The sequence below is a fragment of the Vulpes vulpes genome, chromosome 12, assembly GCF_048418805.1.
Source record: "Vulpes vulpes isolate BD-2025 chromosome 12, VulVul3, whole genome shotgun sequence".
Taxonomy (NCBI): Eukaryota; Metazoa; Chordata; class Mammalia; order Carnivora; family Canidae; genus Vulpes; species Vulpes vulpes.
Window position 1 is genome coordinate 111,910,944 of NC_132791.1, and position 18,964 is coordinate 111,929,907.

Consider the following 18,964-nt stretch of genomic DNA (forward strand, 5'->3'; position numbering starts at 1 on the left):
ACAGAGGCAGGGGGAGCAAAAAGAGAAATAGCTGATACAGGTAGAAATGTCACTGACCAAGACACAACTGAACAAATGAGATCAGAGAAGTCAGTCTTGAGGAAACACAAAGACACACCCCAAGGAAAACAGAAGAGAACAGGATACTATAAGGGCTCTCTTACTGAGCTTCTACAACATTGCAAGAGTTCACATGCAATATACCCCTTAGCTCTCTGAGCAAAGGAATCATGACACCCGTTTTATTTATTAAAGTATTTATTTATTCATTCATTCATTCATTCATTCATTCATGAGAGACACAGAGCCAGGCAGAGACACAGGCAGAGGGAGAAGCAGGCTCCATGCAGGGAGCCCGATGTGGAAGTCGATCCCAGGACCCCGGGATCACGCCCTGAGCCAAAGGCAGATGCTCAACTGACTGAGCCACCCAGGCGCCCTCCAACACCCATTTTAAGCCGCTGGACACTGAACTTCGGAGGGGTGGAGGGGAGGAGGGGTGGTGGAGTGGCGGGGTGGTGGGGTGGTTGATGGGGTGGTGGGATGGTGGGGTGGCGGGGTGGAGGGGGGCGGGTTTGATGGGGTGGTGGGATGGAGGGGTGGCGGGGTGGCGGGGTGGAGGGGGGCGGGGTTGATGGGGTGGCGGGGGGCGGGGTTGATGGGGTGGCGGAGTGGAGGGGGGGCGGGGCTGATGGGGTGGTGGGGTGGAGGGGGGGCGGGGCTGATGGGGTGGTGGGGTGGGGGGGGCGGGGCTGATGGGGTGGTGGGATGGAGGGGGATGGGGTTGATGGGTGGTGGGGTGGAGGGGGGCGGGGTTGGTGGGGTGGTGGGGTGGAGGGGTGGAGGGGTGGAGGGGTGGCGGGGTGGAGGGGTTCGCCCGCGGCCACAGAGCTGCTGGCGAAGGCAAGAGCCAAAGCCCAACTGCTCTCCTTGCTACCGCGCTTCACGGACAACCAAGAAAAACAAGCAGAGGTACAGATGTCAACAATCAAAGCAAAGATCCGACGCGGAGGAGCGGGTATGTAAATGCAGACACAGGAGGCCCAGAGCCGCAGGAGCGGCGGGCGGAAGCGGCCGGGCCCCAGGCTCCCCGCCCGGGTCCCCGCGGAGCTCGCAGTCCTCCACCCGCGCCGGGCGCACCGAGAGACCAAACCTCCTGGCGCCTAGAAGGGCCCCAGCGCCGCGAGGAGGCGGGGCGAAGCGCAGCTTCCGGTTCCGGGCGCAAAGGCCCCACGTGTTCCGACCCGCCAGGCCCCGCGCGGCTCGGATCCGGCGGCGCTGCTTCGGCCGGGAGTGGGTGGGGGAGAAGCCGGGGCAGGGGAGGAGCCGCCGGAGCTGTCGGAGCCGTGAGTGCTGAGGGGCTGGGCCGGGCCGGGCCGGGCCGGATCGCGCAGAGCCGGGCAGGGCGGGGAAGGGCGGGTGGGGGGGGGGAGGCTGAGACCCCGCCCCCCGGAGCCTGGGGACATCGCGCTGCCGCGGAGCAGGGGCGGCTGCGGGGTGGTGAGGGGCCCGGGGCGTGGCGGTCCCCGAGGCTGCAGCGGCCGGGGCTCGGGCCTCGGGGACGCGGGGGGCGCTCGGGGCTCTCCTCGGTGCGGCCACCGCCCTCCGCCCTCCGCCCCCCGCCCCCTCCCGAGGCCTGCGGAGACGCCGCCGGTTCGTCCCTCCCGCGGCTGCAGCGCCTGCCGGCCCCCCGGCACCGAGGGGGGTGCTCTGGGCCCCTTTACCCCCCCAGCCCTTCCTCACCCCGCCTTCCAGACTGTCGAGGAGCACCCCCCTGCGCCCCGCCCCCCGGCCCTCCCGGCCCCGGCCACCCCCATCACTTACCATCACCCCCCCCGCCCCCCCAACACACTCCGCCGCGGTCTTACCGCCTCGGACACCGCCTGGCCTGTGGCTTCTCAGCTGCCCTGTGACCGACCCCTCGCTTCCCCTGAGGCTACCAGCTTCTGTCTCCACCTGCATCTCCCTCCCCCGCCCCAACCCCTCAACACCCAGTTTGGGCACTGCCCCGACACCACCCGTACCCACCGCAGGAGTGCACGGGGCCTCGGCGGCTCGCCTGCTTGGGACCAAAAGTTTGTTAGTTGGTATGCCACGGATGTGCTTTCTGCGTTCTCTCGGGTGTCAGCCCGATTTTTATTTTCCTGGCCATCGGAGAGTGTCGTGTCCCAGGCGCCGTGACCTCCGCGCTGCCTCTGCCCGGGTGCCCTGGGCTGACCACCCAAAGGGCAGGCTCCCAGGCCTAGCCGGGGTTTGGCCGCCTGGGTCCTGGACAGCGTTGCCGCCGCATCCAGGCTCCGGCTTGGGGTGGGGGTGTGGGGGGGTGTTGAGGGTTAGAACTGTTGCTTGCTCTCTCCGTGCACAGGGCAGGGGACACCCAGGGACACCCAGGGCAGCCTTCCTCCTCCTCCGCTAGTAGTGGAGCTCCCCCCGCCCTCCCAGCTCCCCTTCCCTCCTCCCAGCTTCTCTTCCAAGTTGCCCCACGGGCTTGGTCCAGAAAGCCCCTAAAGAAGGGTGGTGAGAAAGCCATCAGGAGGCAAGTTGGTGGGAAGTAGGTGACCACCAAGCAGTTAGGGTTTGTGGCCCTGTGTCTTGGGTAACTTTCTGCTGATACCTTCTAGTCTAAGTGGGTGGGCAGGGTGGGAGGTAGGGAGGGAGGGGATTTTTCCTCTTAGGACCAAATACCTGGGATTCATAATCTTTCCCCCTTTCTCCTCCAGCTGTACCCCTTTTTGCACTCTTTTAAGTACTATATTGCAGTAGACAGTCATTTCAAGGGCACAGCAAGGTTTACTACACGATGTGAGGGACTCTTGGGCATTACAAACTATACAGATGAGGTAAGTTACAGGTTTACATTGTTTTCCGGTTAATTTGGCACAGGCATGAAACAACAGTCCTAGACTCTTTTGACTCTTGCAAACCCTCCTGTAAATTTGGCCAGCCCTGGAAAAGTTGGATGCTTTCTGCTTGAACCTCAGGTTTACTTCCTTTGCCTTAGGTACTGGCTCTCAAACTCACCCGTGCATCTCGAGCACCTGAAGGGAGAGCTTGTCGAGCAGATTGCTGGGGCCATCCCCAGATTTTCTGATAATAGGCCTGGGCCCGGGCTTGAAAATTTGCACATTTCTGACAAGTCTTTAGGTGCTCGTGCTGCTGGTTTAGGTTTCTCACACAGAGAACCACTGCCTTTGGCCAATCTCCTTCACATAAACAGTGCAGTGGTTTGGGGGATCAAAAGAACTGTGTGTGCACTTCTGCGTTAGAAACTAGTAATATGATCTCGTGTGGATAATTTAACCACTTAGGTCTGAGTTCTTTCGTTTTTAAAGTTAAGAAAGTCTACTTTAAAAAGAAAGAAACCCTCCAAATGCTAGTGATCTTAGGCCAAATGGAAGATGAAATATTGATGAGTTTTTCCCTGGATTTTCTTAATTCTCTCAATAGGAGCTTCCATTTTTGACCATATAGCTTATATCTGTATCTAGTTTTTTACTGCAGATGGTAGTATGCTAAAGTCCCTGCTGTTTCTTAACTACTTTTTACATTCTTTAAGGTCTGAGCCAGGGCTTTTCTCCTTCTTGTCTCTGCCCAGCACCCTGAATTGTGTGGGACACACAATCAATACTCAGTAGATATTTGTAGAATGAGTAACCCCATCCCCTGTTCTCTTTTCCCTTTGAAGAAGTTCTGTGCCACATTGTCAAGCAGTGTATGGCTATGCCAACTTAATTCCCCCAGTGGATTGGGATAAATGCCAATGCCAGATTCCTAAAACTGACCCTGTGAGTGGTTTATTACCAAAGCCCTGGCACCTACTGATTTTGAATTTTAGTGCATCTGTATCCAAGTTGGAGTAAGAGAAATAGGTAAAATTCAACACCTATGTATTTACTGAGCACCTTTTCTACCAAGCATCTGACAAAGTTTTAGGCACTCAGAATATAACAATGTATAAAGAGATCCTTGACATCCTGGGATGACTTCTCCTATTTGGACCATGGTTTAATCTGCAGTGGAAACCTGCTACTCTTCTGATTCCTGTGGCCCAGCGGGCATGGGTCCCATCTTTTATCATCTTATATCATAAGTGAGGGAGCCTCAGGCAATGCCAGAGGGAAGTCATCTAGATATACAGCAAATAGTATTTTGACAATAGGAGCTTTATTTTTTTTTTAATTTTTAAAAAAATGTTTAATTTATTTATTCATGAGAGACACAGAAAGAAAGAGAGGCAGAGACACAGGCAGAGGGAGAAGCAGACTCCATGCAGGGAGCCCGACGCTGGACTCCATCCCTAGTCTCCGGGATCATGCCCTGAACCGAAGGCAGCGCTAAACCGCTGAGCCACCCGGGCTGCCCGACAATAGCAGTTTTAAAACTAAAACCATAATATAAGACTCTTGAATTGACTGTTCTGAATTACCCATATTTACTCCTCGGGCCAGGCTCTAGTTACAAGATATATTTTCCTGTTATTTGTCATTAAATAATGGTTCCTCTAACCGTCCATGTGATTGGCATTGACCGTGTTTATTGTAGTAATGAATTAGGTACAGCTAGTTTAACTCTGGCTGCAACATGGAAGCTGACACCCTCATCAGGATGGGTATCAGTTTTGATGAGTGCCCTTTTCCCATTTCAGATTAATTTGTGATGTTCTATTTTAAACTGAGGCCTGTAGATTGACCTGCTTTATTTAAGGCATTAACCACCTCTAGGTAACCGTTAAGGTTAGAAAGCCTAGTTTCGTGTTGGAGGTTAACCAGTATCATCTGGATGGCCAGATACTCAATTCTGGACTCTTAGAATCTGTCTTTGGCTACTAGCCCATCTAAACTCTTGAATAAATCCTTTTCACCATTTTAGGCTAATACATTATGGCCCAGCTATTCAATAAAGAAGCCATACATCCTTGTTCCTGTCCAAGTCCCTCTTATCACCATTACAAAGCAGGATGGTTTCTCAAAAGATGGTCCAGCTCTCTGCCTTTAAGTGGAGAATCATTTCCATTTCCAAGGTGGTACATCTTGAGGTAGAGCTCAGATTGCGTGCCTCCAAAGGCAGAAGTGCCAGCAGTCCAACATGGCCTTCTGGGCCTGTGGTCCACACGTATAGAAAAGATTTTCATTAAAAATAAAGTGAATTGCTACTGTTTTTATAGCTTTATTTCACAGAATTTGTGTTTATATTTACTCAATCACGTTTTTATACCCTTATACCTTGGTCCTAACCACAAAGACTACAGAATTTCAGGGCAAAAGATACTCGTGTCTTAGCTCCCACTGATTTCTTGTACCACCCACTGCCACTACTTATTTGGCCTGTTTGTTTCTTCCTGTCTTCCCCTTCACTCCAACTTACTCTGTTTCTTTAAAACCCATTGTAATAAGCTTTGAGCCACTCCTCCCCTTGTCACCCAGATATTTTATGCTGAAGCTAATGAAGGAACCATGTAAATGGCAAAAATACTTTAGAGAAACAGTTTTTAAATATGGTTTGAAGCATGCTGATCATGATGTGTTAGAAGACCAAAAGTCAGTGAATGCATTCTCTTTCATTTCTCTGGCCTTCTGGGTTAAGTTTCCAAGGGATTTAGTAGCTGTACTAACTGGGCTTGCCCCAGATTGCCTCTTCCCAGGTAGAGAGAGGAGACAGCACTGTGACATTGGTAAGTAGAAGCACTGTTGGTATGGCCTTGGACAAGAGAACCTAGCTCTAAGGTTCCATCCTATCTGTATTCCAAGAGTCTTGTTTAATTTTAGCTGATAAGTCCTTCAAAGCAAGGACTCTTCTTTCACTTTAATACTTTGCTTTTGATATAACAGGAAACAGACCAAGATTTTTCCTGTGCATTTAAATTTTTTTGGAATGACAATGAAATAAAGGACTGTTTGCTTGTTTATTGTTTAAATCTTTCCTTCTTCCCAAAAGGATTTAAAGCAATTTGAAGGAAGAGAACAAAATATATTGAGCATCTACTTACTCTACCAGTCTCTAAGCTGCAGTAATTTTATACATTACTTCATTCACTCCTTAAAACAACCATGGGAAATTCGTAGTATAGCCACATTTTGAAAACGAGACCAAGACTTAGAAAGTGTCACGTAGCCAGTAAATCAGGAAATGGATCCAAACCCAAGGTTCCAAAGCCCCAGACCATTATGTGGAAAGCATGGATAAACATTTGTATACAGGATAATTAACCATAAAAGATCATTTTTCTGGTAGAAGGATCATACTAGATAATCTTTATTTTTTTTTTTAATATTTTATTTATTTATTCATGAGAGACACACAGAGAGACAGAGACACAGGCAGAGGGAGAAGCAGGATCCCTGCGGGGAGCCCAGTGGAGTACTCAATCCCAGAACCCCAGGATCACAACCTGAGCCAAAGGCAGAGGCTCAACCACTGAGCTACCCAGGCGTCCCCAGATAATTTTTCCTTTTAAAGAAGAATACAGCAGGGTGCCTAGGTGGCTCAGTCAGTTAAGTGTCCAACTGTCAATTTCATCTCAGGTCATGATGTCAGGATTATGAGATGGAACACCACACTGGGCTCCATGCTGAGTGTAAAGCCTGCTTAAGAGTCTCTCTGTTCCTCCCCCTTTAGCCCTCACCATTCACTCTCTCTCCCTCCCTCCCTCTCTAAGAAAAAAATATAACATTAGAACAGGGCAGTTAACAGTTTTTATTAGGCGATTTCTAGTCTAGAACAATAAGAGGACTATTTGGAAGGTCTGATTGGCTCCAGAGTACAGACGTATCCAGATTTCCAGGTTATGGGCCAGCATTAGGGTAAAAAATAGAATGGGAGACAGGAAGGGAAATAGGTATTTGCTAAATGTTATCATTTGAACCTCTCTGGTTACTACTGAAGATTATTTGCCAGTAAATCGATCACTGTCTCTCTATTGTGTAGACACTCTATGACCACAAAACTTGTCGTCATTCAGGGTTCAGAAAGCTCTTTGCAAGTAATAAGACTTTAAGGTAGGGAACCAGATATCCTTTCATTGCGTGCAGTTTTCTGTTCTTGTCAATGGAATGGAGTTACCGCTTTCACTGGCATGTGACACATTCAGATAAGGGGCAGAGGTAACTGGACCAAAGACTAGAGAAGGCCCTTGTCTTTTCCACATCTCCCCAGTCCTGCTTCATACAGCCTAGAAACACACTCAAGAGACTAGGTCATGGAGCTCACCCAGCCCTAGGCTCATGAAGCCTATCTGTAGACCTTGTTTCAGAGCTTTCTGGAACCAAGTCCTATGCCCTTCCTGGCCTGGCTTCAGTCTGTATATAGTCCTCTTCAGTTTTTATCTGTCATTATGGAACCCTTCCAAGACAGACATTGAGGGAAGGTATTAGAATAGCTAGGGCAACAGATTGCAAGGTGAATTTACAGTGTACCATATCCCACAAACTGTAGAATAAAACAATGTCCGTTTTCTCTTTCTAATACACTTGACATTCACACAGCTCATTTTAGTTCATAAGCTCACAGAGTTCATCTAATCCTGTGAGTTGGGAGAGGGCTTTCCCCTTTACAAGGGCTCTTGTATGTGTTATCTCATGGAAGCCTTAGAGCTGCTCCAGTTACTTAAGGATGTGGGGCTGGGACCCACATCTTTGGATACCTAATCCAGTGTTCTGTCCATGGCACCACCTGCCTCCCATTCCTTCCCATCTCTCGCCCCACTGGGGACTCCTCTTCTGCCCTCCATCTCACTATTGCTGATCTATTTGCCATCATCTCTTCCTAAGCTGCCAAAGTAAATCCAAAACAAGCAATGGAAACCTCAATTCATTATTTCTGAAGATGATTTAGAAATGGCAGGTTCATTTTTCTTTAGAGAGCAAAGCCCAATGAGAGCAGAAATGCTTTCATGAGAGCAGAAATGCTTCTGTCAATGCAGAACTTTTATAAACTCCATAGTAGATAATCTCTGGTAGCCAGTGCTATGTGTAAACAAGGAAAGCTTCTAGTCTGCTTCCCTGGGCATGGGTTCTCAGACTTTGAAGATAATTGAGATCCCTTCATTAAACCAAAAGACTTACTGATTCCATCTTCTCTCAGGACTCCCCCCCCCCCAAAAAAAAAGTCTCACTGAAGGTGGACATAAAATGTTAAAAACTACAAACCGTGTAGAAAACAGACCATCGTGAGGTAGGGACAGCAGATTCAATAGGTAGGGAAATTACCACATAAAGATCTAGAAAATTAGAGAACTCTTTAAAGCAGACTATGAAAGAATGTAGTGGATATTTGAGGGTCCTGGAAGGAAGAGAAATAAGAGCATAAATGAATGAAGAGCCATTTGAGATAGAGATGATAAGATCAATAATAGGGTCATTGAAATTACAGTCAGTTTGATGGGCAGCATCACATTAGACCCAGCTCTTAAGGGTGAATTGTTAACCTTGAATGTGCATCTTAGACTTGTAATGAAGCCCAAAAAGACAGAGAAACGAAGAATCCCTCAGGTTGAATGTAGAGAGTGCTCTAGAGAAGGCAGGACCCGGAAGAGCAGGGGTGAAACTTGAACCAAGTCATTCATTCAACATGCAAGTGCCTGTTAAGGCCGGTGTGGTATAGGGGATGGTCCTGTTCTCAAAGGGTCCTGTTACTACCTTTCAGTGGTTCGTAATGACTCAACAAGGGGAATAGCAGTAGAGATGAGATGGATGAATTTGAAAGACACTTGGAGGAATTAACAAGACCTGTGAATTTAAAAAGAAGTACAAACAGTGGAGGGAAAGGTGGGCTCTTCCCTGATAAAAAGCAGGAAGAAAATTTTAAAGTGGAGGTTTATTCTTTTAAATTCACTTAGTAGGCACTTTATTATATTTGGTGGAGATTGATCGAAAACCTAACTTGAAGCTCCTAACTTTAAGGAGTTTCTCAGGAATGAGAAACTGTGGATCTGTGGTATCACAGTATCAATACCCCAGATATTGTGAGAGAGGCGTGCCCAGGTTGCTGTAGAAGTGATTCTACATTGATTTCTAACCATTTTACGGGTAGGGGGAATGGAATCAAAACATCTGAGAGACCTGAAGTCAGAGCTGCCTTATAAGTAAAGTTTGACCTAATGAAGGGTAAAGAATCAGAAAGAACAACATGCTGTAAAGCAAAATGGCATAGGGCTTGTATGTTCTTCCCATGCACACACTGTGTGTGTGTGTGTGTGTGTGTGTGTGTTTGAAAGGGTTGAAGAGAAGGTGAAAGGAGTAACAAGATGAAAGTCGGCCTAATATATAATACGTAAGAGTTTGCTTTTCACTTCTAAGACAAGGAGGAACAGTTGAAGATCTTAAATAGGCGAGGGACATGATTCCATTTGCCCAGAGTGCTGGTCACTCTTGTGATACTGTCATTGGTAACTTGCAGGGAACAAACCTGGAGGCAGGTAGCTCACGATTGGAGGCGGTTGGAGTAATCCCGACAAGAACTGATAAAGACCTACAGTGTAAATCATGGGAGTGAAGAAGAGGGGACATGTTAAGAAATGGAACACACCATGCGGCATTGGAGGTTGGGGGGTGTGAATGTTGCATTTAAAAGGAACAGCCTTCCTACAGGCATGGTGACGTGAAAAGACACCCCCTTTTGGTTGGAAGGTCAGCAACGTACCCCTTCTAGCTCGTTGATAACACAGCAAAGGGTGGGATATGGGTCTTGAAAAATCAGCTGAGGGGCGATTGTGAGGCGGTTCATGTACCATGCCAAGGATTTTATAGCTGATCTTACTAACAGAGTATTTTTAAATGTTGAATGGTGCAGTTGTGACTGTAATTTAGATAATAGTTAACATTGGGTTGCCATTGCTCTTCTAAGCACGGTACTGATAGTGACATGTTTAATCCTCATAGTCCTGCTATTATATGGATACTGTTCTTACCTCCAAGCCATAAATGGGCAAACAGGCAAGGGGGCATAGAAACTTAACTTTGGCCTCACATCTATGAAATAGCACAGCCCAAAATTAAACCCTGGCAGTCTGACACCAGGACTCTCACTCCTGCCTTACACAGCTTGGGTGCTTCTCATCACACACATCAGAACCACACCTAGCATTTCTTTTTTTTTTTTTTTATTTTTTTTTTTAAATGACAAGCTCGGGGGCTCAGCTTTCTTATTTATTTATTTATTTATTTATTTATTTATTTATTTATTTATTATTTTTTAAGGGGTTGAGCTTTTTTTTTTAAACATTTTTTTTAATCTTTATTTATTTATGATAGTCACAGAGAGAGAGAGAGAGGCAGAGACATAGGCAGAGGGAGAAGCAGGCTCCATGCACAGGGAGCCCGATGTGGGATTCGAGCCCGGGTCTCCAGGATCGCGCCCTGGGCCAAAGGCAGGCGCCAAACCGCTGCGCCACCCAGGGATCCCCACCTAGCATTTCTAAAGACACAGTTGCCTCCGTTGACCAAATCCCAAGGAACCAGAATAGTGTTGAATGATAGTTATTTTGCAAAAACCCCACCATAATTATGCTGCCTTGCACTCATGGTTGAGTCCTGCAGGGACCCCAGTTAGGAAGTTATGGCAGTAGCCCAGGCAAGAGCTGAGGGCCCAAACTAAAGCAGTCTGTGGCAAAGGAGGAGGAAACAGATTTAGAGGCTTAAGAGGTAGAATTGGTTTAATGAGCTGTAAGCAATGGGGAAGAATCAGTCCAAAGATTACAGAGTTGAGTGTTTACTTAGCAAATGATGATCTCAGCCAAGACAGGATCCCAGGAAGAGGGGTGGATTTGGGAGTCAGCATCCTGAATTCAATTTTGAACACTTGGGTTTAGGATCTGGAGGTCTTCCCTTTAAGATGTCTTAATGAGCAGGAGATCGCCTGTGTACCAGCAACCGTGTAAGGGGCTTTCCTCACTCTTACCTCGTACAAGCTCCCCCTCAAATCTCTGAGAGTTCCCATTTTACAGAAGAGTTAAATTGAGTGTGGCTCAATTTGAAATGAACTTTCATAAAGGCTTCCCCATCTGTTTCAGCCTGACTGATGTGTGTCTTCTCAGAACACACATCCTGCTGTGTATGTAAACACGTGTGTGACACAGGTGGTGGTCAGTACCACGTGTTCCAGCAGGCGATGAACGGTGTCCTTTGTCCTCACCATTTTCCTTGCAGATTGACAGTGTTCATGAAGTAGAGATGAAGTTTTTTTCTGTTTCTCTAGGGGGTGTGAACCCAGCCTAGGAAACCTCATCCAGGATGAGGCCTAGATCATCATATTTCAACCAAATTTATTTATAGCTGATGGTTGCGGAGATCAGGAACAGGGGATTTAATAATGTGAGGAAGTGTTACGTGTGTGGGTTTAGGAGAACTCAGAATTGTCATCCCTGTGCATAACCTCCTGCTTATACTGTTGTTTGTCTCTACTTCTCTGCCCCAGGTCCCTTGGGAGAAACTCCTTGAGGTGCCCAGGCTGAGACTGGGGGGTAATGACAGTGTGAGTTCTAGATGGTGTGAGACCCCTCCCCCCGCCCAGAGCCAAACAATGGCTACAGCCTTGGAACCAGAGGACCAGGATCTTTGGGAAGAAGAGGGAATTCTGATGGTGAAATTGGAAGATGATTTCACCTGTAGGCCAGAGTCTGTCTTACAGAGAGATGACCCTGTGCTTGAGACCTCACACCAGAACTTCCGGCGCTTTCGCTACCAGGAAGCATCAAGCCCCCGAGAAGCTCTCATTCGACTGCGAGAACTTTGTCATCAGTGGCTGAGGCCAGAAAGACGGACAAAGGAGCAGATCCTAGAGCTGCTCGTGCTGGAACAATTCCTTACTGTCTTGCCTGGAGAACTGCAGAGCTGGGTGCGGGGCCAACGGCCAGAGAGTGGCGAGGAGGCAGTGACGCTGGTGGAGGGTTTGCAGAAACAACCCAGGAGACCAAGGCGGTGGGTGAGGAGGGGGAGTCCTGATCTGTGTGACGTGGAGGGGGACTATTTGCTGGAAGGATGGATTTGGGGGTAGAGCATACAGAGTCCCCATCATTTACCCTTTAAAACTAAGTGGCTCTGCTCTTGGGTTGCCCCTAGATCCATTAGGGGCAGGGATGTGTGTGTGTGTGTGTGTCTGTGTGTGTGAGTGAGTGAGTGTGACTTTCTGGTTTTTTAAACACCTGCCAAGGACCATCTTAGGGCCCTTAGCACTCCAGGGTCATATGGCCTTGGTTTTCCTTTCTTTGGCTATCGAACCTCCAGTTCCTGGAGAGGCCAAATTTGTGACTTCCTCAAAGGTTCTAGACTCTTGGGCACAGATCCCCCTCCCAGGACAATATGACAGGGAAGCAAACCACAAGGAGAGCTACAGGTGGGAGAGGTGGAGATGGGAAGGACCGGTATCTCAGAGCCATGGGTGATAGGAGTAGCTGAGGGGAGTGAGGAAGCCGTGAAGCATCTAAACGTCCCTACCTTGTCCTAATGAGGAGAACCTTCAACAATTCTTGCATGCCTCCATGGAACCAGAGACTCCCATCCTCTCCTGGGATCCTCTGAGAGTGTTTCTGTTGGCAGCTTTCCCTAAAATAAGCCCTGTTGTCAACTGAGACTTTCCTCTTGACTCCATGCTGACTGGAAATTGGAATTATTCCCAGGTGACTGTCCATGTTCATGGCCAGGAGGTCCTGTCGGAGGAGACCATACATCCAGGAGCAGACCCCGAGTCACCTTGCGAGCTGCAGAACCCTGTGCATACCTTGCCTCCTGAGGCGTCCCGTGAGGAGACCATCCAGAGCCCAGATCTGAGGCCACCAGAAGAGCAGAGCCTATGCCATGAATTGGAGTTCCAGCCTCTGCGGGAGAGCGGTGGGAAGCCTCAACAGAAAGGGGGCATTGTGGCAGGCAGAGTGTGGGAATGGGGATGTTTCCCACCTATGAAGAAGGCTAGGTGGAGCAGAGTGGGAATAAATCATAGAATTCAGGGTGTTGAGACAATAGTAGCTAGAGTTCCCCCAGAAACTGGACCAAGCTTAAGGAACCAACCAATCCTTGGGTGTCCTCTTGGCATTTAAGTAGAGTTCCAGATGGTAACATTGGGATGATTTGAGCTGCCTTTAGACCAGTTTCTTGATTCCTACCAAAGAGGATGGGAGCTGTTTGCCAGTTACAGGGGTGCGCTGCACGTCACTCATCTCTGCCGCCTTTTCTTCATAGAGGTTCCAGTGTCCCAGGACCCAGACCTTACTGAAGAGAGGAATGCCGGAAACCCAGAGATGGTTGCCCTTCTTACAGCTCTTTCACAGGTGTGCCCTAGTTTCTGTCCATGTCTGTGCCGCAGAGAATTTGAAGAACCACCAGGCATTAGCTCTACACTGAACAGGTCGGACAGGACACAAATTTCTACTCTGCTTTTGCCAACTTAGGTTCTCAGTTCTAGACGTGTCTGCATCCAATGGGAGGAATTACAACAGTCTCAGTTGGATCTGCAGGCTCCGGAGCCTCTATTTGCCCCTGCCCAGAGAAGGAGAACTAACAAAATGGGATTCTTTTATTTATATGTTTATTTTTATTTATTCCTGAGAGAGACAGAGGCAGAGACATAGGCAGAGGGAGAAGCAGGCTCCCTGCAGGGAGCCCGATGTGGGACTTCAGGGCCCAGGGATCACGACCTGAGCCAAAGGCAGACGCTCAACTGCTGAGCCACGCAGTTGCCCAAAGGGGTTCTTCTACGACACTGGACTATAACCCAGAAGTTGCCGAATGAGGGCTTGTTTTTGTTTTATAGTAGTGAACTTGATAGTCATTTGTAAGAATGGCTGTCTGCTGCAGAAATGACTTCTGGAACTGTGTGGTGTCCACTGGCAGGGACTGCACTCAGGCCTTGCCACGTAGGAAGCTCTCACCATGGTGAGGGCCCCAACACTAAACATACTGGAGAGGAAAGGAATAGAACACATCTGTGGTTTTGGGTTGTAGTCTCACTATGGCAGAAGGGCCTGTGTGTGCTGTGCCAACCCCGTAGGTGACGGGGGTGGCTGGAGGTCAGTTAGGGAGAGCTCTCCAGAAAAGGTGAATTTTTGCACAAATGTAGGTGGCATCAAAGCATCAAATAGGGAGTTAATGAGGACTTTTAAGACTTTTCTTATATATTTTAACCAATATGCTCAAGAAGAAGAGCAGAGGCTGGCCCTGAGAGAAAGCAGTGGAACTGAGGGATCCAGAGGAGGAAGTTGGAAATGGAAAAGTAGGAAGTCGGGGAGCAGTAGCCAAGGGTGCAGCAGGTTTCCCAAAAGGCCCCCAGGGTCCTGTGTGTGCTCCTTTTGTCTTCTGGAATAACCTTCATTCCATGAATGAACTAGGAGCTTCAGGAAGCATCCTGTTACAACTGAAGTCTGTGTCGTTTCAGGGATTGGTAACTTTCAAGGACGTGGCTGTGTGCTTCTCCCAGGACCAGTGGAGCGATCTGGATCCAGCACAGAAAGAGTTCTATGGAGAATATGTCTTGGAAGAAGACTGTGGAATTGTGGTCTCTTTGTGTAAGGAATTTCAAGTGTTTCTAGAGTGTTCTGAGCCCAGAGGTCTTTCTCCTATTGGAAATTGTAGGGGTCTTAGACCTTAGACTGTATGCACCACGCTTCTTTTATGCCTGCCCCACCAGTGAGATTGAAGGATTAGCTAAGGAAGACAATATCCTTCCAAGTTAAAGGGAAGAGATGCCTAGAAAGTGGTTGGAAACTTCTAATAAAGTGAAGTTATGTTACAGCTTTAGTATATTTGAGGTAGCATGTGAGTTTTGAAACAAGCAATAGAAGTTGAGGATGATCTGCTTGCTTGAATATGGGAAAAGAGGGAGTATTAGCAGTCCTTGATTATTGAGTTACAGACGAAGGGCAAGAAATATGCAGGATTTGGTGAGAGGTGCTCGAGCTAAAAAGACCAGATTTGATCCACTGACCAGGCTGTCCATTTGTTCTCTACAGTCTACCCGACAGCAAAGATCTGCTCTTAACTCAGGGAATTGCTGAACCAATCATAATGTCCCGCTTTCCCTCTCTTGAGCAGCATTTCCAATCCCCAGACTAGATGAGATCTCCCACGTTAGAGAGGAAGAGCCTTTGGTCCCAGATATCCCAGAGCCTCAAGAGCCTCAAGAGCCCGAAATCCTGAGTTTTACCTACACAGGTGAGGAATACAAAAGGCATCTTCCCCCGCAGAGCTGGCACTTCCCCTCTCCCTCTGGGGTGCCCCTCTCATCGGTTCTTCTAACCTGTTGGCCATTACCCCTGTCTCCCTCTGAATGCCAGATTCTTCTGTCCTCATCCTCCTCTTTCCCCTCCCATCATTCTTGTGAGGGACATGTCATGCAAAATGGTGAGAGAAGATAATCGGGAACTTGGGAATGCAGCTGTAGTCATCTACTAAGCAGGTCACCTAAACTCTTGGTCCTCAGTGTCCACATTTGTGAAATGAGGATAACAGTCCTTGTCCACCCTAAGGCTTGTCAACAGCATGAGATAACATATAAGAAAGTGCCTGGCACATAATAGAATTCAGTTGACTGGTTATTTCCTTCTTTCCCAGCCTCTACCGTTATGAAACATGGGCTTCTCTCTGTGTGGTCTTGCCTTTCTAAGACTTTTAAAATCCCGCTGTTGTGTGGAAGGCATCATCATCTCTATAATTTCTCCTGTTCTCTCATCCTCTCTATAGGAGATAGGAGTGAAGATGAAGAAGAATATCTTGAGCAGGAAGATCTAAGTTTGGAGGATCTACACAGATCAATTTTGGGAGATCCAGAAATTCACCAGACTCCAGACTGGGAAATAGTCTTTGAGGATGATCCAAATAGACTTAACGAAAGACTTGGTACCAATATTTCTCAAGTTAATAGTTTATCGAATCTTCAAGAAACCATGCCTATCCACCCCCTGTTAGGGAGACACCATGACTGTCCTGTATGTGGGAAAAGTTTCACTTGTAACTCACACCTTGTTAGACACCTGAGAACTCACACAGGAGAGAAACCCTATAAATGTATGGAGTGTGGAAAAAGTTACACGCGGAGCTCACATCTTGCCAGGCACCAGAAGGTTCACAAAATGAGCACTCCTTATAAATTTCCCCTAAACCGGAAGAATTTGGACAAGACCTCCCCTTTGGCTCAGGCTGAGAGAACTCCACCGGTTGAGAAACCCTATAGATGTGACGATTGTGGAAAAAACTTCCGCTGGACCTCAGACCTTGTCCGGCATCAGAGGACACACACAGGAGAAAAACCCTTCTTCTGTACTATTTGTGGCAAAAGCTTCAGCCAGAAATCTGTGCTGACAACACACCAAAGAATCCACCTTGGAGGCAAACCCTACCTGTGTGGAGAGTGTGGAGAGGACTTCAGTGACCACAGGCGTTACCTGGCACACCGGAAGACACACGCGGCTGAGGAGCTATATGTCTGTAGCGAGTGCGGGCGTTGCTTCAACCACAGTGCCGCATTTGCCAAGCACCTAAGAGGACACGCCTCAGTGAGGCCCTGCCGGTGCAATGAATGTGGGAAAAGTTTCAGTCGGAGGGACCACCTTGTCAGGCATCAAAGAACCCACACTGGCGAGAAACCATTTACATGCCCGACCTGTGGAAAAAGTTTCAGCAGGGGCTATCACTTAATCAGGCATCAGAGGACCCATTCAGAAAAGACCTCCTAGCTAGGTCCCCATGTTCTGCATTCAGCCCTCCCAGGGAAGGCGAGGAGAAGCGCTCTTGTCAGCTTGGGAAGACCTTTTCCGGGGAGTCTCCCTGACTTGCCCAGATCTACATCACCTCTTCCCACAGCTAAATAAAATCCCCCAGGCAGAACCTCTCAGCCTTTTACACCTCAAGGAGATTTTTTTTTTTTTTTTTTTTTTTTTTTTTGCCCAAAGTACAACCTGGGTGGAGGCTCTTCCTTGACTGGAGTGCTCCTGCCTCTACCTCATGGGTATGAAGTAGGAGATTTAAAAGACTTCCGAGGTTGTGGTTATTATATTTTCCCCAAAGTAGGCTGTTGAATATCCTAAAGACTGCTCCACAGCCTCAAGTATAAAGTCGCCCAGGGACAGCCCTTTAGGTTTGGTACGGGACCGGCTTCTAGGATCCTGTCCTTACTGGGCTCAAATCTTAAAGCACACAGCCCTGAACTCCAGGCAGGAGATTTGTACCTGATGGCTCTACCACACACTCAACGGGATAACTTTACAAATCTCTCACTGGTCCACTTCTTCACCATGCACTTTCCTTCAGTCCTGGGGAGAGATGGGAGAAGTGCCTGATGGGGGGAAAACCTCGAGGCTGTTTCGTATGGACCTTGTCAGGCTGCTCCCTTCCCCATTGCCAAAATACCAGGTGCCAGGCCCTGCTAGGAAGGAGGACCTAGTCAGAAGCCCCTCTTCATGCAGGGTGTTTTCCTATTAGAATACTCATGCCCACCCTTCCTACTGTTCTACCGCCTCTTGGTTTTGCCCCCAGCACTTCTACTACAAGTGAGGTGTAACAGCTGGGTGCTGGGGGATTCAGTAAAGCATAATGAAATCATAACAAAATATCTACATTCCCACATGTGTACAAGCCTGCCCATCCTGCCCTCTTTGCGTGGGTTTGTGAAGGGATTTTGGAACAGTGTCAGCTCATGTAGGTACTAAAATAATTACAGAATCATGATTGACCGGGTCACTTCATTTACGTGAAGAAACCAAGAACACCTGAGACCAAATTATGGAAAAAAAAAAAAATTTTAAGCTATTGCTGCTGGCTAAGGCCATCAAGACTATACTGACACCCAGCCCCGATCATCCCTGCCTTGGTCCTTTGATATCAGGGAAAATTATGAACCCCAGCACTGGGACCCTGAAGAATTTACCAGGAGTAAATGGCTTTCATGTATTTGCGTTGTTTGCTTTTTCTTATGTGATTTCATTTTTATGTAATTAAGAACTAAATAGTAGTATCTCATGGCCTGATAGTAGGATCTCTGTTGCCTGATAAAGGTTCCTTGGAGATTAGGCTGAATAATTAAGAACCTCACCTGCTCTGCTTGTGGGAGTGGCAAGGACTGGATGAGCGTCCTCCATAAATGGAGCACAGGGTATGGGATTAAAGCATGAGAAGGGAGATTGTCTTCTGTGCCTGGTTTCTTAACCTATTTCTCAATCCATTATGTGCCAGTGTGTACAGAGAAAATGGGTAGGATAACAAGACCCCAACCCTAACAGCTCCACGAGGCAATTCTCCACGATACTCCAGTTGGCCAGATTAGCTTTAGTACCAGTCAGCCATTGTCCTGGAAATAGACACAGAATAAATGAAAATAACACCAGCAGCCACATTCCCTGGTTTCTAGGACTTTTACATTTTATCTGTTCACTTTCCAAGGTTTCAGGTTCCAGATGGTTCTGAACATCATGCATACAGAGACCAGGGAGTACAGAGTAGTTTTCCATGAGGATGGGGGAGGCATGGCATGGCATGGCCAGCAGAGCCAAAGGTGGAATAGGTGCATGATGAGGTAAGATCTGTGCCTGTGGTTTGCAGAAGACACTCCTAGTGTGCAGATGTTTCTGAAGTCTAGATCCAAGATCCAAGGTCTGAGCACAATTCGTGCTGGGTGTGAAAGATAGCCTCAAGAGATCATTTTTCTTGTACCAGTTATGGGAGCTGATAACATTCTGGAGGTAAAAGAACAGTGACTAAGATTTTTTTTATAAGAGACACACAGGCAGAGGAAGAAGCAGGCTCTCTGCAGGGAGCCTGATGCAGAACTCAATCCCAGGACCTAGCATCAACCTGAGCCAAAGGTAGACTCAACCACTGAGCCACCACGGTGCCCCAAACAGTGACTTTATTCACTGATTTACCTGTGTTACTGCAATAAGTGAGAGACTGTAAAGAGCATTCTATGTGAGGGAAAGTTTGAGAGACTGGTCCAATTTGTTGGAATGTCACAGTTGTTATATTGCCAGTTCCTCTACAAAGTGTCA

General features: G+C 47.9%; 1 protein-coding gene across 5 annotated transcripts; it reads left to right on the forward strand.

The window, feature by feature from the left end:
* The first annotated feature begins 866 nt into the window (after positions 1-866).
* ZNF202 (zinc finger protein 202) lies at positions 867-18,098 on the forward strand. 5 transcript variants are annotated; one of them, XM_025999009.2, is made up of 7 exons: positions 867-1,018; positions 11,410-11,916; positions 12,611-12,821; positions 13,170-13,258; positions 14,362-14,491; positions 15,018-15,137; positions 15,666-16,825. In XM_025999009.2, exons 2-7 carry the CDS (start codon positions 11,515-11,517, stop codon positions 16,655-16,657), a joined length of 1,944 nt encoding a protein of 647 aa, XP_025854794.1. In that variant the 5' UTR covers positions 867-1,018; positions 11,410-11,514; the 3' UTR covers positions 16,658-16,825. The 5 variants fall into 5 exon arrangements, with proteins under 5 accessions (XP_025854794.1, XP_025854793.1, XP_025854795.1 ...); XM_025999008.2 differs by lacking the exon at positions 867-1,018 and adding an exon at positions 1,241-1,346 and having other exon boundaries at positions 15,666-18,098; XM_025999010.2 differs by lacking the exon at positions 867-1,018 and adding an exon at positions 2,700-2,840.
* The last annotated feature ends 866 nt before the right edge of the window (positions 18,099-18,964 follow it).

What these genes read in the sequence shown, in the direction of transcription:
- ZNF202 (XM_025999009.2), top strand. Translation starts at nt 11,515, where the DNA reads ATGGCTACAGCCTTGGAACCAGAGGACCAGGATCTTTGGGAAGAAGAG. An exon ending in CCAGCCTCTGCGGGAGAGCG is followed by an intron (nt 12,822 to 13,169) that starts GTGGGAAGCCTC and finishes TTTTCTTCATAG; the next exon opens with AGGTTCCAGTGTCCCAGGAC. An exon ending in TTCTTACAGCTCTTTCACAG is followed by an intron (nt 13,259 to 14,361) that starts GTGTGCCCTAGT and finishes GTGTCGTTTCAG; the next exon opens with GGATTGGTAACTTTCAAGGA.